We start from the raw sequence: 23,511 nt of genomic DNA on the forward strand, positions 1-23,511 counted from the left end.
TTCATGTGTATGCTTCTCCAGAAACAAAAGCAAATCTTTATTATCAAATGTAGCAACAGCAGTCTCTTCAGCATTTACATATTTACAGTCAAATTTAGACACAGTGGTGAACATCAGTATTGCGTTTCCTTAAATGTATACTGCTGATGCTTCCATGCAACCTAAAGCTGGTAAATTGTAAAAACCTACAGGTTAATAAGATATCAAAACTTTACAAAGGGCAAAAGAAGTTTCCCTAAAAGCATCTTTAAACTATTAAGGCACGTGGAACAACATGAATGAAGCAGTCAAAAAAACAGTCAGAAAAGATTGAATCCATATTGTACTATTATGAAGGAAGGTTGAATGCAGCATTAGCACAGGGCTGAGTTTTCAGTGAACGAATACAGAGCAATGGGATTGAAGGTGCATTAAACTGTCTCTTTGTTATGCTGTGCCAGATACTAACTAAAAGGAATCAATCAAGGAACAATCAAATGAACTATCAGAACATTTTCAGAACAAAAGAATACACTCATTGATAGAAATAGAAATACCTACATATGTATCTATCTGTACAAGTGAAGAGTACCACTATGTTTCACATCAGACAGGTTTCAACAAGACAATCATATAAAGCCATAGTAACACCAAAGTCCAACTGGGGCTATTTTCTGGTGCAAACTGTGTCCCAAAATGGAGCTGCATCACAGAGCTACAGTAAGTCCGATGGGCAGAGCTGCAGCAGAGGGCTCTTAAGAACATGGCAGAGCTGGTATATTATAGAATCTGCAATGTCCACCTTTGGCTCAGCTTTCTCTCATCAAACGTGTTGAGGATCACCTGGTTCTTGTCATACTGCTGTCCCCCTGTGAAACAAAGACCATCAGTTACAAATCGGGGTTTTACCTTACAATGAAATCCCACAAGACACTCAGAAGGTATTCCAGTAAGTACCAATTTTGGGCATGTCATTCTAGTGAAAAAAGGTCCCAACATGTTTTTTTTTATTTCAAAACATTTTTTTAAAATGTCAAGGATTTTCACATTTTCAAAAGTAAGATCTGATCTATAATCGTGCCATGATGCAACGACACACTGCGATCTTTTAGATTGGCTATTTTCACCATTAGTTGTATGACAAAGTATATAGTGTTTAAGTGGTTATAATTTTGGTCCCCACTCCTTGGGATATTTTTTGTCACTGTGCATTTGCACATACGGGAAATATTTCCTCTGCATTTTACCCATCCTAGGATGGAGCACTTCGACATCGAACCTGGGACCTTTGGCTTCCAGGGCGGGCTCGCCCCACAGGTTAATCCAGGGTTGCGTCTCAAAACGGCACTAATTAGCATGAATCAGACATTTTCTAGGCTATCCCAATGCCAACATCACTGTAGATGAGTGGAATTTCAGCTGTCTAAAGAATTCCCATATGCATCATAAAAAACATACACCGACTTTAGATACCAGTCATAATAATACCTCAGAATGATATAACGCTTTTCTAAGTTCTCAAAGTCACTTTACAAGGGAGGATAAAAGAGAGAAAGAAAAAAAAACTGTATAAGAAAAAAAAAAAACATATGGTTGGGGAGGGAGGGTGCAGCCACAGAGAAAGCCCTGTCACACCAGGTTCGGAGCTTGCACCAGGAGGTCACTGGACCTGAGGGAACGGGACGGATAGGATGATGGATAGAATGATAGATACTATAGGCATTGCGAACTATCCTGCCGATACATGATGTGTTGTTGACGTTAGATCCTTATCACTGTACAGTAGGTGCTGCCTTGGAATCCATCACTGACCCTTCAGTGAAATTCAGGTTTGAGACAACCCAGCTATCTTTAATGCTGTACAACTGCTCCTCACCAACACACCAGGAGATGGCGACATTGGGTTAAGACTTAAACTAATAATGAAGAGATTGATGCCAGCACTCACATTGTGTCTCTCAGATACTTCTTGGCAACAAGGCAATCAGGACGCGTTTCGTCTCTATGCTTTCATCAGCTAGGCCCATTAGCTGATCCTGAGCCGTGCACCCGGCAAGTTTGTCTCATCGTTCATGTTTGACTGTAGTGCTCGCATTCTTTCTAGTAGGACTGAAACCAAGTCATTCTGTGCCGCGCTATGAGCTTGTATATCTGCTATTTTTGAATAGCCAAAGAAATCTAAAAATGACACAGATGCGTTCCCGGTCTTGAAGGGTTAATCAACAAAAGCAACTTTAGAAGCATACAGTACAGTACAGCTCGATAAGCCAGTGATACCTTTAATCTCCAGGACCAGCTCAGGTTTGAGGTGGCATCGAACCACGCCGTCCGCGGTGATGTTCCACAGCTGGCTGTCCTTGCCACGCTCTGGGGAGACACACAGCCGGCTGCCGGCCATCATCACGTTGCTGGTGGTCTCCAGACAACAGTCCTCTACCAGCTGCACACACGGAGGTGGAGAGAGAGAGACACAGAGACAAGACAGGGACATTAGGGCAGTGGTTCCCAAACGTTTTAGCTCGAGACACAAAAGAGAAATTTGATGTCTCTGTGCAGATCTACAAACTACAAGCAACGTGAGCTATTCTCACTTCTTAAAAGTTACATTTATGGAATTTCTTTACATTTATTTTATGTATGAAATTATTTTGGAAAATGTTACAATTAGTTTTTAATGTAGAAACAATATGATTTAAAAAAAAAAAAAAAAACTTTTTAAATAATAATAATTTTAAAAAGAAACAAAAAAGGGGGGGATATTTGCTCGCGACCGATAAAAATGGGTCCCGACCCACTGTTTGGGAAACTGCATTAGGGTAATCAGTCACTTTGTTTGTGGTTGATTATTTTTCTTAAAAGCAAATATCAAGCTGACAAATGGAATGAGAAGAATAATAAAGAATCAGCAGAGATGTAAATGCGCATGAGGAAATCCAAGGTAATTTTCAAAAGGTTCAGGCACTATTTTGTATGCATTTACTGACTTCTTCAACCGTGGATGTTTTTGCGATATTCTATTTTCTCAGTTTTAGTCCATTTCATGATTTTTACACAATTTGAAACTCTAAGTGTGCATAGACCCAAGACCCAAGCAGTGCATAGACCCAGGAGAAAGAAAAGACTAGAGGTTACAGGAATGCAAAGTCATAATAGCGTTCACATTACAATCACAAATTCCAACACAGAGCTGCACTTAAACCTAAACCTGCTGCGATTGGAACCTAACCTTCCAACACAACTATCAGTTCTTTGGAGATTCAATGATTTTTGGACACACCACTTTTAGTCTAAAAGACAGCTACACTGTCATTTTGAATACATTCTTGAGCTTCTGTGTAACAAATTGAGATACTGACATCTCACATCAATGGAGTAATCTCAAGGTCCGACCCTTCCTGTCACAACCAGATGCAGAAAAAGTTTTCCATGTCTTCATCACCAGCCGCGTAGATTACTGTAATGCTCTACTCACAGGACTACCAAAACAAGCCATAGACAGACTACAACTCATACACATCTGCTACCAGATTATTAACCAAAACAAAGAAAGGAGAACACATCACACCACTCCTGTACACCCTACATTGGCTCCCGGTCTCCCATAGAATAAATTTCAAGGTCCTACTCACAATTTAAAAAGCATTCAACGACCAAGGCCCTTGACATGAAAAAGTTTGAGAACCACTGCTGTAGCTAACCATGACCAGTCATTGATCAATGTACGCACCTTGCAGGATAGCAGCCCACCCTGGTAGAGCCAGACGTGCTCCACTCCCCCGGTCTCCTCCAGGGCCTGTAGCCTCATCAGTTTGATGTCATCCAGGGTTCCTGTCAGGGTCATCACACAGCCTGTCTCCTTGCTCCGCAGGCAGAAGTACATCTGTTTCTGTTGGAGTGGAGATCACATTCATTTTGTATAAACATATATTTAAAAAGATTGCGTTATGGTGCTCTGTGAAGGGAGTATTAATGAAATTATAAAACATTTGTGCTAACAAATATATCAAAATATGAAATATTCTGATGAATACTATTAACAGTTTGGTTTTGAGATATAAAAACATATTGTCCCCATCCTATCATTAAAAAAAGTCACCAAAATAAAGAAAAAATAAAATAAAAACAGATACATTTTTTAATTGTATGATGAAGAACCATGATCACTCAGCACTAGTGAGAATTGTAGATGACTCCATACCTGAACTAATGGTCGTAGGGATCCAATCCGCTGCCAGCCGCTAAACTTGCACCAATCACCAACCTCGCTGGGCTGGAGCAGGATCTGGTGACCGCGGTAGCTTGAGCCCTCGTACAATACCCACCTGCAGAAACCACCAATAGTTTGTTCAATAAAACATACGTAAAAGATAAGGAAAAGTCACAAGTAAAATAACTGCACCTGTAATGGTCATCTATTGCTGCCAGATAAACTGACCTGATTAAAGGGAATTTTCATGCATCCATGTTGAACATTATGTTACCTTATATCAAGGATACTGTTTTTCAGTTCTGGGCATGTCTTCAACAGGGGATATCAATTGGGGAAATACAGTACCCTCAAACTAATTTAATAGTGACGTTCTGTTATCACACATACATCAAAATGTGTCTGCCTTTACTAATAAAACATAGTGAAATTAAATAAAAATAATTTAAAATTGTGACGCACATTCCTCTGGCCACCACTATGGAGCGTATGCATCCATCTAGGCCTGCCTGCTGTAGGTTGACAGTTCCGTCTGTCAGTGCCACCTTCCGACCCCTGCAGCCTGGCTTACTGAACAAGGTGATGGAGGGCAGAGAGAACTCCTGCGGTGACATGAAAGGGGAGAAATAAACAGGGAAACAGGGCAATTATAGATTTGTATTGCAAAATTATAATATTATCAATAATTATGGCTATTATCTCTATCTCTGTCGTTAGAGATATTTGGACCTTTTTTAGTAAACGTTTAACCTTTGGATTGTCGGGCAGTTAACCGCGGTTAACCGTCTATTGCGTCATATCAATAAATTAAGTTGCAGTCCTATGTGTGGGCAGTTCAAATAGGGCCTATAACATGTATTGTAACATACTGTACATTAGGTCTATATCTCATTCTGTAAGGTTGTTTTCTTCTCTTCAAATGTTTTTTTTTAAACATTATTAGGTATGGCGAAATATTGTATGTAACAATTATAGATAATGTTTAAGTGATTTATTCCATTAATAATTCTGTTCATATTTTATTTATTTTAATGTGACTTAATTTCAGTACATTTCAGTTATTTAGTTTACGGTTAGTGACACACATTTCGGGTTTAACCATCCCATCCCTATCTGTCATACGTTCATCTTTAACCTCTTCCTTTCTCCTTCAAGCCTTTTACAGAGCAAAGATTTGTGGTAAAAAAAAACATGTTAAGCCTGATGTATACTTTGTCGGCAAAGGCGGTGCACGTCAAAAAAATCCGCTGCCGCCGCGACACGTTGTGAGCCTGTAGCTCTAAGATTTTCGGCTGTGTGACACTGTCATACAACGGAGTGTAAATTTAAGCATTAGAACATTGCAGAGAAAAATCCCAGCGGTATGAATTACCCCTCAGTCCTAAATGAGCACTTACGTGTCCTATGGTGTGTATGGATCGCATGGTAGTGTCAGTAGACGGGAAGCCCATAGCCTCTGTGTTGGAGTACTCTCCCTCCTCCAGCACGTACATGCGCCCTGTGAACTGGGCTTTGTCATACACCACCCAACTGCCACAGAGAGTACAGACACACAAAGCACAGAGAGAAGACATGTACACACACATTATGGATTTGACACTGATAATCTTCACTTTTACAACTATATCGTTGTTGTCGGGCGGAAACCTATTCCAACATATTCTAACTTTTTGTGTTTTTTTCGTAAATGAACGCCCTACTTGATCATACTACAGCGTCACACGAAAGTATCAAAAGTAGCAGATCCGCAAGGTGACGCGTTTCGAGCTTGTTGATCTGCTACTTTTGCTGTTTTTTCATTTGAATCCTGAAAAGTAACTGTTTTGGACATCTTGGGCTTCCACCAGACAGAGACGATATAGTATAGATAAATAGTTAACTAAAACTAATGAAATAATGAAAACTAGGTGTGATAAAAAAAAACAACGGTATTGTGTATTTACAAAACGAACTATAAAACCTACTAAAATTCTTGAGAAAATGACATTTTTCAAACAATAAAAGCCAAACTAGCCAAACCCATTTAAAAGAAGAAATTGAAAAGAAGTCTGAACAAAAATAAAAAATCAAATCTATTGAAAAATGCTGAACTATAATAACTATAACTATAATAACCTTGCTAAGAAAGCTGTTATGTCCAAGTTGATTACATATCAACTTGTGCCTACCTTCCAGCCAGCACTCTGCAGGACCTAGGCTCAAAGTCCTCATCTAGAGCTGCCACGCTGTCCTCCAGAACCACCAGCTTTCCCTGGCAGCCTGGCTCAGAAAACAGCTGCACCTACAGTATCAATAATACACGCCAAAACATCCTTAGTGACTCGGGCAACAGACGACAGACCTGGAGCGATACACTACTTCCATAGTCGTCGCTGTCAGGGCAGAAACCTCTTATCTCCATATTTTAACTTTTTGTGTTTTTTCGTAAATTAACACCATACTTGATCATACTAGAGCGTCACGCGAAAGCATCAAAAGTAGAAGATCTACAAGCTCGAAACTTGTTTTGAGCTTGTCAATCTGCTGCTTTTGCTACTTTTGAATTTGAATCCTGAAAAGTAACAGTTTTGGACATATGAGGTTTCCACCCGACAGACGATATACAACAGAAGGTCTACATCCTTAAGTGCAGCACTGAAAGATGTCAGCAAATCTGTCATGCATGATGTTTTTGATGATAATTGTTTATTTATTGCCAGAACTCACCTTGAATTTACTCGAACCAGTCATGACGTCCTGTAAAATGCACAGTAAGAGCAATTATTACCAGCCTTGCACTGTAAAAGCTACACTAAATCAGCAGCCCAGATGTTACATACAAAGGAAAAACTTCTTGAAAGTCTTAAATGATTTATGACAGACTTAAGCTCTTCCTAGTCGTGTTGAAGCTTTTCTGACAGTTGTAAAATCCTTCCTACATGTCTTGAACCCTTGTGAGCAGACTTGCATCATTCCTATCTGTCTTTATCTCTTCCAACAGTTTTGGACCTCACAAGAATATCTGTGATTTAGCTAACAGAAAATGCCTTACATGGAAGACGGGCTGCATGGAAGACATCTTGGGGCTGTGTGCTCCCCAGTCCTCTGGGCTCCCGTACAGGCCTTTCTCTAGAACGTAGAGCTCTCCATTGAATCCAGCGTTCTCAAACAACACCCACCTGCCATCAACAGACAAACCACATCCTTACATACTGTACAAACTGAGACAAATAATGCACATTAATGCTAACGTATGCTGACAATGACGTACGACAAAATATGATAAAGCAATACACAGTCAACCAGTTCAGGTGGGCTGTCGCATCAGTCAATTTTGTTTTATTGTAGGCTGGTGCTAAACAGTAGAATTTGTTCTTAACCACTCAAGCCCTATACACTTCGCCAATAGCGAAAATAGCTCATAATGCCACGCTTTGTGAGCTTGTAGAAACGTTTGGTGGAAAATATATAAACAATATTACTTTCCGTTTCCACCACAAAATCTATTCTTTTTCATTATCACTCAAGTCAATTCGTTGGATTGACTGTTGCACGGTCCTAACTAAAAGATGACGCAATGGATTGAGAGTCTAAAATTAAACACTGTGTGTGTTAGTGTGTTTTCCATTCTGACCAAATCACTGGCTCTAAATCTGTCTTATCTTTAACCAAACAGGAAGTCTGTGCTTCTACAAGGCACTAAATGATTTAGCAGGCCAGTCACACTCAGAATAAATTACACACGGTTCCACAAAGAATGGATAAAGGTTAACCAAATTCAATGTTGCCTGGGCAGGCAGCTGGCAGATATAAAGTAAATTATTGAAAAGGTCGTATTGTTGTGTAGACAATTATGTATTATGCCGGTTGACAAAGTATTTTTAAAATAATTGTATATAAGCTGTAAGTTGTTTAGGAACTGCACACCTCCACAACATAAATAATAGTTATCATCTGTCTTTTTCTTTCTTTTGTTAAGGTTAAACGAGTCCCAGCTAGTTTGAGAGCTCAACAAACCACATGGCTCGAGGCTACCTTCTATTCTATTAGGCTACTAGTTGCATACATGCATTGTTAACATTAAGCTTTCTAAACTGGAAATGCTGCTTCAAAAAGCCTATTATTTTAGCTACAGTAATATCATGCCCTAGAACAGCTGAGAGAGAGATGAAGCAGGGACCCCCTCTATATTGTATAAAATTGTGTTTCAGATGAAACCTTTTCATAGATTTCATAGATAGCTTCATAGACAGCACTATCATCAGTGTATGTTGGATTCATGTTCATGTGTATTTTTTAAGCACTATAACAGTTAATACTTAGCAAACTTGACCTTTCACTCTGTACTTGGTCTGCCAAATGGCTGTCCTGTCTTCATTTTTCATAAGACGGTGCTTGTTACAGGTCCCTGCAGAATTCTTACGCTTGAGACAGTAATCTCATGTCCTATAACCCAGTGTGAAACCTGTCCTATCAATTGCCTAGAAGTATCAATGCTCAGAGGGAGGCCTAAAAAGGAGACCAGAGAAACACCCACAAAACGCCCAGCGCACAATGGAGCAGATCAGAGACACACTTTGTTTTCCTGCTTCCTTTTTCATGCCTGGCAGCTTACAGCCCCATTGATAACCCTCGTGCAGCGAAAACAGCCGATCTATAAACTCACAATTTTACTTTGACCAGGGGTCCTTGAGGGGGTTCTAGAGGGTCCCCAACTAAATGTGTTAATATAGCATCAGAAATCACTTTAACCCTATATACATGGAATATTTGAAAATAGCCTATCTACAAGCTCACATGTGTGGGCAGTTCAAATAGGGCCTAAAACGCACATATAGTAGGACACAAATGTGTTGTGAGCTTCTTCTGCTACAAAATATTGTTAGATGGCGGTTCACGGCCAAATACATATCAAGTTGGGGGTCCCTGACATGAAAATGTTTGAGAACTTACACTCCTGCTAGGACGTTGACGGACTGGGTCCTGGCAGAGAAGCTGGTGTCCTCTATGTTGGGAACGGGTCCCATGAAGTCCACCTTCAGACTTCTCTCCAAAAGGTCCCTCTCACTGAACAGTTTCACATAAGGCGACTGGAAACCCTACAGTGGATAATACATGGATTAAAGCTAAATAAAATCTCACGACTGAAAATTACTTTGTTAGGCCAAGTCCTAATGTGCGATCGGTGAAACAGCGTGAAAGGAGCCTCCCACACACTATGCGCCGTGTTTCATAAACAATCAAAATATGTAAAATAATTATGTTTTGGTAGCCATGCAGCCAGCCAGTTGAAGAAATTGCAGATTGAGGCTTTAATCTTGGCTCTTACAAAATATCCGAGATCATTAGGGTTTTCTGGAAGATTGAACATGTATTCTATCGCTAGTTTGACCACTTCAAATACTCTTTAATCTTAAAATAACGAATGGTGAGTGACACGCTTCCACAGAAGTCATGCTGACTATATGGAATTCAAATGACTGAAATCAGTCTGAGAACTTGAATCCATTGGATAATAACAGCAGATCAGGAACGCTCAGTTCATCCCCTCTGCCGGATCTTAACTTTATGTGGCCGAGCCCCGGAGCAACAGCAGAGGGAGAGGTCACTATGTATGTTTCATTTCCTCTCTACCTCTTCCATCCACCTCTTTTAATCCATTTAGACCGGGAAAGAATCTGTGTCATTTGGGTATTCAAAAATAGCAGATCTACAAGCTCATAGCACGGCACCGAGTGCCGCGCTACGAGCTTGTAGATCTGCTATTTTTGAAAAAAAAAGTTGTAAAAATGTGTGCAAATCTTTGAATATATATATATTTTTAAAGTGAACATTTGTCAAATATTTTGTTCCAGGGACCTCCAGAAGCAAAGATTTGAGTTACAAATGTTCACTTAAAAAAATTAGTATTCAAAGATTTGCATGTGCCGCGCTATGAGCTTGTATATCTGCTATTTTTGAATAGCCAAAGCCTATAAAATAATGGTTTAAGTGGTTACACAGATGGGTTCCCGGTTTAAATGGGTTAATGACGCAAAAAAAAGGGGGGTTCCGGGGGGTCCCCAGCAAAATGTGTTAATATAGAAACAAAATTAGATGAAACACTTCAACCATATATACAGTACATTAAAAAATAAAAATAAATGATTTTTTGAAACATTTTAACAACATTTTGTCCCTAGCACTAACTATTTTCAGATGGGGTTCAAATACATATTCAAGTTCGAGACCCACTGATATAAAGGTTTTAGATCATGCTTACAGCGAGTACAGGACGTAGGGACATGAATCCGTCCGCGTCCCCTCCCCAGTCACTGCAGTCTGCGTACTCCCCCTCCTCCAGGATGTACTGCCGCCCCTCAAACTCCGCCTCGTCGTAGCCCACCCAGCTGGTGGGGAGGAACACATCAGGGTAAAGATAAAGAAAACATTATGGAAATCATCTTGTTAATGAAAGACCAGATACATGTGGCAGTGGAGAGGATAACAGGCTTGGACATCCCTTACTCTCTCGTCTGTTCCGTCTGTTTATTTTGGGTGATCCTGCTACTTAAAGGGATAGTTCAGCTCCAAAACGACTTTTTTTCTATCGTTTACTCACCCCATGGAGCCTTGAATTCATGCAGATGTTGTGTTTTGTAAGCCAATAATTTGATGACCAGCGGAGTCTCCGTTAGTCAAAGAGTCTCCATTGAGTCTCGTACCGGACACTCTGCTGGTCATCAAATTATTGGCTTAGGAATGCGACAAAAAACATCAAAATCTCCATGAATTCAAGGCTTCACGTGGTGTGTAATTGATAGAAAATAAGTCGTATTTTGGGTGAACTACTCCTTTAAAGTGACATGTTTCCTCTCTTATGTTATGAAGGAGGCTAGGTGGCACACATCTCTTGTTGACAATTTTGGCAGCCTTGGAGCGATTGTTATATAATAGACAGCTTGACAAGATTGAAATTAATGATTTGAAATGGGGGCAATACCATTTGTATATGATGGGGGTCTGATGGTGTTTCCGGCTCTAAATAAGTGTATGACATGGAATGGTCTTTGGAGTTTTGGTTAATGGCTAATGCTGTAGGTGTCTGTGTTTGTTTTTTGTTGTCGTCTTATTTGGTGTGTATGTTTTGCTTAGTGTGTAGTTTGTTGTTTTGTGATTATGTTCATTCATGTACTGGCTGGGTGATATATTTCTGATGATGCTACGTTATTCTGTGTTTTATGTTTGTGTGTTTTATGCCCCGACAAAAATCTAATAAAAGTGTTAATCAGTTAGTGAAAGACTAGATACTCACAGGCCACCGAGGATCTTCAGAGACCCCACAGTAGAGAGTGTTCTCCTCTTCTCAACATTTCTTTCTGCTTCCCTGTCTTCTTCACTGTCTGTGAAGTCGTACACTTCACTGTCCACCTCCATGCATTCTCCTTCAAAGGCCGGCTTCTCAAAGAGTAAGGCCTGAGGAAATGAGCAAAAAAGATGAGCGTCTCGAAATGGACCTTGCATTGACACGTTGTGAGCTTGTAGATCGGCTATTTTCCAATAGCCGATGTTAAGTGATTAACCCATTAAGACCAGGAACGCATCTGTGTCATTTTTTGATTTCTACAAGCTCATATGAGCTTGTAGATCTGCTATTTATTTTAAATCGTGAAAATGTGTGCAAATCTTTGAATATATATTTTTTAAAGCGAACATTTGGAACAATTGTTCCAGGGACCTCCAGAGGCAAAGATTTGAGTTAAAAAATTTCGCTTTAAAAAAGTGTATATTCAAAGATTTGCACAAATGCTCACAATTTTTCAAAAATAGCAGATCTACAAGCTTGTAGCATGGCACTCTGTGCCACACTACGAGCTTATAGATCTGCTATTTTTGAATAGCCCAAAGAAATCTAAGAATGACACAGATGCATTCTCGGTCTAAATGGGTTAAGCTGTTATTGATGCTATATTTAACTAATTTTTTTGGTTGACCCCACTTTGAGAACCACTGATGTGCAACATCGTGACAATCAAGAATGCGTGTTATTGTGTGCACGCATTTGAGTGTGTGTAATGTGTATGTGTATGGCCCATGCTTGTCCCAGCAGGAGGAATACCGGCCATTCCCCAGATTCCAGTGCCCATGGCCATGTACAATACAGTGGCCGTGGACATATTTCAATCAGAGAGTAACTACAGAAAGTCAGGGTTCAAAATACAGGGAATCTACAGGGAGTTCGGCTCCCCTGAAAGAGACATGAGCGCTCTAGGAAGCCTCATTTGAGACATTTAGGGGGAGCTCTGAAATATAATGATATATTTATACAATATTTGTGTTTTTTTTGGACATTTGCCTGATAAGGTCTATAAGGTCTAAATGTTGTGACATTAATAAAAGTGTTTGGGAGCTTTAACCCAGTGTGCGGATGTTTTAACCTTCTATTTGATTCTTGATGGCCTGCACATGGCCTAAATGTGCACACAATCTCTGTTATTACTGTATACATTTATACAATAGGTTAATAGTAGAGTAATACATTTTAGTAAGGCACTTGTCAACTTGCGTGTTTATGTGCACGGTTTCGCTATCGCAATCGCTCTCCACTGAGAAACTACGAAAAAATTATAACACACAGTGGACAGGCTAGGTTTGAATTACTTTGTTAAACAGAACAGACCTATATTGCTTCCATCCTATGACAATGTTGAACATTGTCATGGGAACACCAAAAGACACACAATACTGTCTATTGCTGCAGTGGCTATCCATGTATGCACACTTAAAGGGATAGTTCATCCAAAATAAACATTTTTTTCTATCGATTACTTCACCCCTTGGAGACTTGAATTCATGGATTTTTTTTTTTGTTTTTGACGCATTCCTAAGCCATTAACTTGATGACCAGCGGACCGGTAGGCAGCAGTTCCGGTAGGAGACACAAAGGAGACTCTTTGTGTCTCCTACCGGAACCACTGCCGGTCATCAAATTATTGGCTTAGGAATGCGTAAAAAAACAAAAAAATATCCACAAGTCTCCATGGGGTGACTAATCGATAGAAAAAAAATCATTTTGGGGGAGAACTATCCCTTTAACGAACGTTGTGCACCGTACATTGTCTGAGTGAATGCCTTCAGGTGTTTGAGGATGTGTGCATGTTCATAATTGTCATGGCCCTGCATGGGATGCAACCAACCACGGTCTGGTGTGTTTAGCAAAGCAAAGCAAACCAGGCCGGCTGCTGATTTCAGACGTGCAGAGACAGCGGCCAGTGATGCTCTGTGCCAGCTCAGTTGGCAGGGCCTACTGTATGTAGTTCCCACACCAGCCAATATGCTGGCAATAACATGCTGTGGTGTTTCACAACACCCTGAGGACCACAGCTAAACTGTCAGCACATTTAATCACAGTGAATAGAGGCCCTGGCATATTCAAACATGACTCTGTGATTCTTGTTCAACAACATTGTTTCCAATGTGTCATTTTTGGTCTCCTGGTCTTGTTTTACATTAACCACTTGAACCCTGGCATCCCTATTCTGGGCGGAACATTTGCGGGAAAATAGCCCATCTACAACCTCACAGTCGTAATGCGTTGTGAGCTTGTAGATCGGCTAATTTCGGTGAAGAGGTTTGGTGTAGAGGGAAAAAAGAGCAGACCAAGTACCGAGCCGAAGCACACATTTAACATGAATCCAATATGTAGTGGGGGGTCCATGCTTCATCTCTCTCTCTCAGCTAAGGGGTCCTTGGCCTATTCTATAAGAGAAAGCGCATGCGAGTGTTTTTTATGTAGATATCAGTCATGGATTGGTGTTATGATCCTTTTAAAATGTACCTTCACTTCTTTGGGACGTTCCACCCTTATTGCACCCTGTGAAGAAAAGAGAGTTGTGTTAGACAATGCAAAACCAGTTTTACCTTCAAATAAAGCGTAACAATTAATGCAAATATCAACACTTTTTCATAGTCACACTGACAAATGCAGTCTGAAAGTGATTAAAGTAAGTCTGTAACATCTGGGTCAAAGGTTAAAATACCATTCGCAGAGGTCGGACAGAGCCAATGATTGGCTGAGGGAAGCCCCAGGACTCTGGACAGGGGTACTCTCCCTTCTCCAACACCACTTCAAGACCCGCAAACCCTGGATCACTGTACACCAGCCAGCTACAGACGCAGGGAGAGAGAGAGAGAGAGAGAGATAGAGATTCATTTTGTGTTTTTTTCATAAATTAATGTCATAATTGATCATACTACAGCGTCACACGAAAGTATCAAAAGTAGCAGATCTGCAAGCTCAAAACGCGACGCGAAACGTGGCGCGAAGCGACACGTTTTGAGTTTGCAGATCTGCTACTTTGGCTATTTTGGAATTTGGATCCTGAAAAGTAATAGTTTTGTTTTTTGGACACGTGAGGTTTCCACCCGACAGAGAAGATATAATGCCCATTGCAAACTATTTGAAACGTATTATTTTCACTCCCTACACTAGTCGGCTACAACTATCAGTTGACCATGACTTGAGCATGAACACATAGTGATACAGTAGGTGTCTTTCTGTCTGGCTAGCACTAGCATTTCATCATACATTCCATCATGCAGCAGAGAAAACACATGAGCTAAACATTACTGTTTCTGACAATGTATGTTGAGAATATTTCACTGAGTCTAATGAAAATAACCATCTTTAGTCGGGCTGCCAACTGCAATGAAAAAAAAAAGGCTAATACAAGACTTACAAGACAGATCATCCTGGCAAGGTAATTCACCATTAGTGGCCACTGTTTAAATAAAGCCACATCTGATAACTTTGAAAATCCTTCTTTTGGTTTAAGATGAAGTGGTTGCATGACTTACACGCCAGATTGGACTTTGATGGAGCCAGTGTTCTGTGGTATATTATAGGATCCGATCTCTATCGTGTCGTTCCAGTACGATGACAACCTGCCCCTCCCATTCACCTCAGCGTACAGGTCAATATGTGGCGCGCTGTAGTCCTGTGTCACATCAAATAAACAATAGCACCGTGAAGAGTCATAATCAGCAATTGTCTGAAATTCCACAGTTGAATCTATAATTCTATAATTGTACAATGCAGTGGTTCCCAAACCGGGGGTCCAAATTAAAACATTTGGGGGGTTGCCAGTTGAATAGCTTAATGTGCAACATTGTTTTCTCACTCAACAGTATAACAAACCAACATACAGTATAAGTGTATACACGGTATCTGCACATTTCTAAAGTACAATTTAATGACTTTTAAGACCTTTTTAATACGAAATTGGCTAAATTGTCAAATATTACGTAAGAAAGGGCAAACGTAAAAACAGCCGATCTACAAGCTGCAAGCTCACAACGCCTCGCAGTGCGAGGCGTTGTGAGCTTGCAGTTCGGCTATTTTCACAATATTTATCTGTGTAACCGAGTCAAACTAAATGTAATGCCTACAATTCTAAGTGGGTCCCCAGTTCAAATATGATTATTTTGGGGGGTCGCGGCCTGAAAAGTTTGGGCACCCTACATATACATTGTTATGACAGAGGACATATTTGTCTGTAACTTACCCTAACTGCCAAGCGAATAGATCCAATGACCATAGGTGCCGTTGAGATGGTCTGACCCATCTGGTCTATTGTGGTGGGGGTTCCCTCCTCTGCCCACATGTTGACTATGTGATCCATAGCACCCTCCTCAAGAGCAATGGCACGTCCCTGGAACCCAGGTTTTTCATACAGGAGCCAGCTAATGAAGAGAACGAGAGAATGACATCATATATTTTATGTTATTAGTTATTTGAATTAGAATTACATGGGGATCGTGGTATATTATGATAGCAAATATGCATAGCAAAGCCAGGGCGAGTCTGGTCTAGGACAGCAAACACTGTGTACGTCAGCAAGATAATGTACACCGTGGAATACTTGGGTTCATTAGTTAATGTCAACCTCTCTATTAAAGGAGTAGTTCACCCAAAAACAATCATATTTTCTACAATTACACACCCCATGAAGCATTGAATTAGTGGAGATTTTTAAGTTTTTGTCGCATTCCTAAGTCAATATTTTGATGACCGGCGGAAAGATACTAATGTGTCCAGTAGGAGACTAAAAATTGATAGAAAATAAATATGTTTTTGGGTGAACTACTCCTTTAAACTCAATGTACAAATCCCATCAACAGCATTCTCTCATTGTACCATTCAGTCCCCTTTCCTCTTTATAAAAAAATAAACAAAGCAAATCTACTGCTGGAAATCATATAATATCAACAAACAGACAAATAGAATTTAGATCGTGTCCCACCATCCTCTGATGACCCTGGCTGAGATGACCGGGGACAGCGTCATCGCGGTGGCGTCCTCCACATCGCGGTAGATCTCGTGGGCCTCCCCTCCAAAGCGAGCAAACTGGTGCATGACAATCTGAACCAGGAAGTAGAGGTTTCAGCACCACATCAAGGAAGCAGTATATTTTATCAACACATTTGTATGAGTATATCGTCTCTGTCGGGTGGAAACCTCATTATGTCCAAAACTGTTACTTTTAAGGATTCAAATAAAAAAATAGCAAAAGTAGCAGATCTACAAGCTCAAAACGCGCCACGTTTCGAGCTTGTGGATCTGCAACTTTTGATGCTTTTGTGTGACGCTGTAGTGTGATCAAGTAGGGCGTTCATTTACGAAAACCCCCAAAAGTGTAGAATATGGAGATAGGAGGTTTCTGCCCGACAGCAACGACTATGTTAAAGATGGTATAGTATCGTACCTTTCCAGGCCTTTTGTGGAATCCTCTTATTTCACGCGTCTGTGGAGAAACCAGAAACATTTTGAATATTGTAAAAGGTGTACTCTCCCCAATGTCCAGACATGACCCAGGCCTATACCGGGCAACAGCTGGTGACCACCTGTGGGTAGTGAAGCAGCACAGCGACTGCCACAGCCACCCCAGCCTGTCCAAGCAGCCCCTCCAGTAGTTCCAAGCCCAGAGCCACCTCCACCAGCCAGGAGGTTGAGGGAGGGGGGCTATTGGCTGGTCACTCTGGGGAGGTGTGTGGGACAACTGTGTGTGTGGGGGGGTGTTAGAGGCTGTTTTTTTAATCTTTTATGTTTTTGGTTTCGCTTGGTGGGAGGGGAGGGTAAGCAGTAGCATGTGGCTACTTGGAAATAAACAACTTTGAACTCGAAACCTTGTCTGTTGTCTGTCACGCATAGGTTTTAAATATTTGCATGTGGATGGCTGCATCTGGTCATGAGTGCTGACACAGAGTGAGATCATGTTGGCAACGTCTATTAAGCTGACAGTACGTCTATTAAGCATAGTACAGGCAGTGTGCTTACCTTGCCTGCCCCTGCTTGCATCAAGTTAGTTCCGATCTTATGAATGTGGCAACAACAGCAGAAAATATTAAGCACATCTCCATGGAGATGACAAGAGGATATCAGCCCTTTGAACAGGAAAACTATGACTGTTTGCCCAATGCCTTGTGGGTCCAACCTCATTCTGTTCTATGCATGAATCAGTCTTTTGTGAGCGTTGCAATGAATGAATAAGAGAGGCCAGTGCTGACAGGTGAGCACAATGTGTTTGCTCTCATTTTCTTGTTCTCTTGAACATAACCACACAGGGGTCTGGAGAATGTCACTAGATTCTACAACTAATTCTACAAATGAACAAACAACAAATAAGCACATGAAAACCAAAAGGGAATTAAAATCCTTACCTTAGGTTTAGAGTTGTATCGTCCATTTTGAGAGGCCGCCTGGACAGAGCTGTTGAAAGGGGGTGGTCCCGCAGAGCCCTTTAACCCTTCAACTTTAGGTCCCGTGGTCAGGCCGGCGTCCATCATGGCACTCCCCTCTGGGTTCCCTTGACTGCGAGAGGTCTGAGTGGAACCGTTGTCCTTCTTGAGGTACTTCTCTAAATGATCGGGCAGCTTTATCTCTGAGAATGAAGGGAGAGGAGGAGCAGCAGGGGAGGGACTCATTGCTGTGTCACCAGCTGCTGCAGCTTTTCCCACGCCCACATGTGGGCCCGGGCCGCTGCCTTTTGTTCCCGCCTCACCTGTCACCGTGCCAGTTATAGGTGAGAGAACTACTCCCTGACTCTCGGGGGAGGCGAGGTCCTGTCTCTGGCTAGATGGAGGCGTGCTTTTGGAGCCGGGGGGAGTTTCCTCTTTGGTCTTCCTGGAAGACCTAGGGGAGCTCATCAGGCTGGACAGGATGGACATTCGTTCTAATCGCGACTTGGGCTTGCCAGGCTCCTCTACGGGCTTCTGCTCCTTGTCCTTTCCTTCTGCCTCGTCTCCGACTGAGTTGATTCCCTCCACCTCGTCAAAGAAATGCGTCTTGTCTTTGGTCGGAGAGTAGATGGATTTGTAAAGGAGACTTTCTTCTACGCGTTTGACGATACCATTTCCTTCCCTGTCAGCGGCCTGTTGCTTTAGCAACATCGCGGGTGAAGTGGGTCTTTGGCCATTGTTCCTTTTCTTTAAACCAAAACTGAATTCCGCTAGGTCAAATGCCTTCTCAAAATGGTCCTCCTTGATGGCAGGCATGGCGAAAGGCGGAGACGGGGGCTTCTTGAGAGTGCGCTTCTTTCGAGGTTCGCAGAAGGGCATGCCGCCCGCTTTGATGCTCCTGATGAAATCGTCATTGTCATCTGCCTCTAGACTTTCATCATCACTCATTGTGACATCTGGTCTTCTTTTGCTCTCCTTCTGATAGCGTTTTGGACGTTGGTCGATGTCTAGCCAGTTGGACGGAGACTTCTCGATGTCTAGCCAGCTGGGCGGAGACTTCTGCTCCAGCTTAAGATTTTGGAATGGAGATGGAAACATTTGATTAAAAAGCCGCATGTTTTCGTCATGGGTTTTGGTGACTGTCAAAGTCTGTGCCTCTTTGAGGCCGCTTTGCTTAACAATGGCCTCCTCTTTCGTTCTCTCCACCGTCTGAGCTCCAGTGTTCAAGGCTTTTGGTTTTTGCGTTGCATCCGTTTTGTATTTTGAAACTACATCGGCTGCATTTTCCTGTTTTGCACCCATGTGTTTTAACTCGTCATCATTGGTGGAAACTGCTTTTTGTTCCCGTTCAGTGTCTGTCTTTGACTTTATCTGCTGAGCCTCCATATTCCTCTTATATACATTACCTTGATCTGTCATAAGTTTGGGCTTGAGGTCCTGTTTGATATTAAGTTGAGACTCTGTTTTCTCCATTGATGTCTCATTCACCAAACACTTTGTTGATGACTCGTGTGTTTTCGCCTCCTCTTCGGTGCTCTCCCCCTTCTGAGCTTCGGTGATTATGGCTGTTGGTTCTTGTGTTGAGTCCAAGTGGACAAACTTGCTCTCTATTAACACTGCATTGTTGTCCTGTTTTGTGCCCCTACCATTCATTTCCTCCTCTTTTAATAATGGTTTTGGCTTCTGTCTAGTGTCCAACTTCTGTTCCTCCATCTGTGGATCATCTGTACTTTCTTTGATGGCTTCCTTGCATTCCTGTTTTATATCAATCATAGTGATTGAATTTTCTGCGGGTTCTGTCTCTTTCCTCTCCTCCTCTGAAGTTGCTCTGTGGATTTTCTCTGGTTCTTGTTCTGACTCACTCTTTTGACACGTGGCCTCGGTTGCATCCATTTTGTATTTTGAAACGACATCGGATGCATCTTTCTGTTTTGCACCTTTGTCTTTTACCTCCTCGTCATTTGTGGAAGGTGCTTTTCGTTCCGGTTCAGTATCTGTCTTTGACATCTTCATCATCATCTGCTGATCCTCTGTCTTTGCATCTTCTTTGGTGGTGTTAATTGTAGTGACTGTAGTTTCAGAGACAACACTTGACTCCTCTGCTCGGTCTGTTTCTTTGATCGTCACCTTTGGAGCGGTTGTGTCGAGTCTCTCTTTTGGTTGTTCTGTGTTCTGCATTGAGTCTTTGGTTGACTCAGTTACATCCGATTTATATTTTGAAACTACATCAGATGCATTTTTCTGCTTTGCATCTTTGTCCTTCAACTCCTCATCATTTATGGAAGGTGCGTTTGGTTCCCCTTCAGTATCTGTCTTTGACATCATCTGCTGATCCTCCATCTTTTTCTTGTTATATTCACTCTCTGCATCTTCTGTGGTTTTAATCGATTTTTCTGCTCTGCCTGTTTCATTCCTTGTCACCTTTGGAATCATTGTGCTGAGTGTCTCTCGTGGTTGCTCTGTGTTCTTCATTGAGTGTTTGGCCTCTGCTGATGGATCAGTTTGTTTCTCTGACTTTGTCACCTTCTCACCTTGAACTTTCATGGGTTTGGGCTCAATATCCTGTTTGGTAATACGTTGAACCTCTGTCTTTTTCTTGTTATATCCCCTCTCTGCATCATCCTCTGTGGTTTTAATTGCAGCCACTGTACTTTCAGAGACAACACTTGATTTTTCTATCTTTTTTGTCACCTTCTCACCTTGATCTGTCATAAGTTTGGGTTTAGTAATAAGTTGAGACTGTGTTTTCTCCATTGATGTCTCATTGACCAAACACTTTGTTGATGACTGTGTTTTAGCCTCCTCTTTGGTACTCTCCCCCTTCTGAGCTTCAGTGTTTATGGCTGTTGGTTCTTGTGTTGAGTCCAATTGTACAACGTTGCTCTCCATTAACACTGCGTTGTTGTCCTGTTTTGTGTCTTTGCCATTCCGTTCCTCATCTGTTGTAATGGTTGGTTTTGGCTTCTGTCTAGTGTCCATCTTCTGTTCCTTCATCTGTGGATCCTCTGTACTTTCTTTGATGACTCCCTTGCATTCCTGTTTTGTATCAATCTTTGCAACTGGATTTTCTGTGACAACGACACCATTTTCTGCTGGTACTGTCTCTTTCGTCTCCCCATCTGAAGCTGCTGTGTGCACTTTCACTGTTTTTTGTTCTGACTCAGTCTCTGGGCATTTGGTGTCTGATGGATCACAATGTTTCTGCGGTTTTATAACCCCTTTCCTCTCTCCATCTTTAACACTTATGGCCCCGAGGTCCTGAATGGTGCTTGTGGTGGGATCACTGTTTTCTACTGATGTTTCGTCCAGCCTTTGGTTTTGCTTTGTGTCTTTCTCTAGTCTTTGAGATTCTCCTGCCAAATCCAGTTCAAGTGAAAGAGGCTCTTTGTCCGTCTGATTCTCGACATTCTCAGCACATTTAAGAACAATCGCAGCCTCTGTCTGCACATCCACTACTTTTGCTGGTTTCCTGTGAATCTCTTCCTCTGCTCTCCTCTGAATCTCACCCTTTTTAGAAGTGCCCAGGTCTACATTTGATGTGAGCTCAGTTGTTGCTGTGAGGGAATCGTCATTGGGAGCAATGCTTTTCTGATTAGATAGGATCTTGACATCACAGGGGCTGTCAGGTTTACTTGCTGTATCCGTTACCTCCTCAGGGGTATGCATTATGACCAGGTCTACCGGGCGTGGCTCAATAAAGCTTGTTGCCAAGATTAAACCAGTGTTTAAGTTACTTAGCTCCTTCGGTAACTCTGGCATGGCTTTATTTACTGTATGTATTTCTTCAGTTGTGCTACTGGTGATGTCCTTCACTAAACCATTTGTGTCTGTAAGTGACGTCGTGTTTGTCTTGACTTCACTGCTACCAGACTTTATGGATTTTGTTTGTGTTTCTTCCACCGAGGAACCATCCACAAGTACGTAGTACTTGTTGATCAATGATGCTGTGTCACTAGTTGTCACTTCACTGGCGATCTGATCAGTCTCCTCAAGCAGAGATTCCTGTTTTGTCGTCGGTGTGGTTGTGGAATTCCTTGTACTGGACTCATTTTTTCTGAGTGTCCCCTTAGTCGGGCTAGGCTGACGTCGCATGGGAAGTTTGCTCACTGGAGATGAGCTGTCACTTGGATCCTTCGCTGGACCTTTTGAGGTGTGTTTATTGGTGGTGGATGGGGCGTCCTGCTGCTTCTTGAAACTCAGTGAGGCGGGTTGCTCTGCTTTGGTGGAAGGCGGAGAGAGACAAGTGGATGTGCCCGTCTCCTCGTGGCTGCTGCTTCTTTTGGAGAGCTGTTTGGGCAGCACCTTATTTCCTGTTGGCAAAGGACAGCCAAGGACAGCTTCAATATCACAAAAATGAATTCAGATTAACATTGCGTTCAATAAAAGCACTGGTTCTCAATGTGAGGTCCCCCAGGGGTGCTTGGGGGGGGGGGGGGGGGGGGGGTTTGAGGGGATCCCCGGCTACGTAAAATATTGATATTTAGGAACCAAATGGACCCTTACAGGATTGTAACTCTCAGAGTGTGCAAATTGAACCAAATGGACCCTTATGTTAGGTTCCATTTGCACACTTTCAAAGTTAAATTACCAAGGCTGATTTTACAGTGTAGACTGGGGTCCCAGAGATTAAAATATATATATAAAATGGGGGTCTGTGGCCTAATGCTTATCAAACAGGTGGACCTTGAAATGAATGAAAGGTGAGAATCACTGCAATAACTTACAGCTAACCCTAACCCAATGAATGAACTGCCATCGTAGAACAGTCATGTAATATTGTTTTATACTTGTATCCATTGAATTACGCCAAAATCAACCAACTCCCAAAGATAAAGATGACAGAATGGAAACTCTACAGTGGGACATAAGAACCAAGAGCTGCTCTGCTGACAATAAAGCGAGGGCCGACTCAAGTGTCTGTTTTCATTTAACTCCCAGTTGAGCTTTGTGTAACACACACCTGCGTGAAAACAAAACTAGGGGGCGTGCCTGTTGGCTCATCCAGTTAGCAGTGCACAGAGTAGACCATATCGTTCGTTGCTGTCGGGCAGAAACCTGGTTTGAACCCGGATTGAATTAACTCATTCAATCCGGGAACGCATCTGTGTCTTTTTAGATTTCTTTGGCTATTCAAAAATAGCAGATATACAAGCTCATAGCGCGGCACTTGGTGTCGCGCTATGAGCTTGTATACAGTATCTGCTATTTTTTGAAAAATCGTGGAAAATGTGTGCAAATCTTTGAATATTTTTTAAGCTAAAAATTGAAAAATATTTTGTTCCAGGGACCCCCAGAAGCAAAGATTTGAGTTACAAATGTTCGCTTTAAAAATAAATAAATATATATATTCAAAGATTTGCACAAATGTTCATGATTTAAACAAAAATAGCAGATCTACAAGCTCATAGCACAGCGCTATGAGCTTGTATATCTGCTAATTTTGAATAGCCAAAGAAATCTGAAATGACAGAGATGTGTTCCGGGATTGAATGGGTTAATGCACTACAGTGTCATGCAAAAGATAGCAAAAATATCCTGCTATAGAGTGTTAATAGTAACAAGGCTGTCCCTGTTTAGTGAACAGAAAATACATTTTCAGGACAGGATACCAATTTCGTCCAATCAGGAGG

The 23,511-nt window shown here is 41.7% G+C and overlaps 1 protein-coding gene across 3 annotated transcripts in view; it reads right to left on the reverse strand.

Moving 5' to 3' along the window:
• Positions 1-23,511, reverse strand: part of crybg1a (crystallin beta-gamma domain containing 1a) — a 64,130-nt gene continuing 40,619 nt past the window's right edge. For 2 of the 3 annotated variants that reach the window (XM_084044227.1, XM_084044228.1), the window contains 19 exons: positions 17,864-22,191; positions 16,909-16,947; positions 16,447-16,565; positions 15,709-15,886; positions 15,002-15,141; positions 14,185-14,311; positions 13,983-14,018; positions 11,460-11,620; positions 10,428-10,554; positions 9,119-9,264; positions 7,218-7,344; positions 6,893-6,922; positions 6,355-6,467; positions 5,584-5,716; positions 4,649-4,788; positions 4,178-4,301; positions 3,707-3,865; positions 2,257-2,419; positions 1-848 (listed from right to left, as the gene is read on the reverse strand). In XM_084044227.1, the coding sequence (XP_083900353.1) occupies positions 760-848; positions 2,257-2,419; positions 3,707-3,865; positions 4,178-4,301; positions 4,649-4,788; positions 5,584-5,716; positions 6,355-6,467; positions 6,893-6,922; positions 7,218-7,344; positions 9,119-9,264; positions 10,428-10,554; positions 11,460-11,620; positions 13,983-14,018; positions 14,185-14,311; positions 15,002-15,141; positions 15,709-15,886; positions 16,447-16,565; positions 16,909-16,947; positions 17,864-22,191 (6,479 nt within the window). In that variant the 3' untranslated portion in view covers positions 1-759. The remainder of the gene's footprint in view (positions 849-2,256; positions 2,420-3,706; positions 3,866-4,177; positions 4,302-4,648; positions 4,789-5,583; positions 5,717-6,354; positions 6,468-6,892; positions 6,923-7,217; positions 7,345-9,118; positions 9,265-10,427; positions 10,555-11,459; positions 11,621-13,982; positions 14,019-14,184; positions 14,312-15,001; positions 15,142-15,708; positions 15,887-16,446; positions 16,566-16,908; positions 16,948-17,863; positions 22,192-23,511) is intronic. The other variant, XM_084044229.1, reaches the window with a different exon arrangement.

Source organism: Gymnoscopelus microlampas, assembly GCF_963454915.1.
Source record: "Gymnoscopelus microlampas genome assembly, chromosome: 20".
Taxonomy (NCBI): Eukaryota; Metazoa; Chordata; class Actinopteri; order Myctophiformes; family Myctophidae; genus Gymnoscopelus; species Gymnoscopelus microlampas.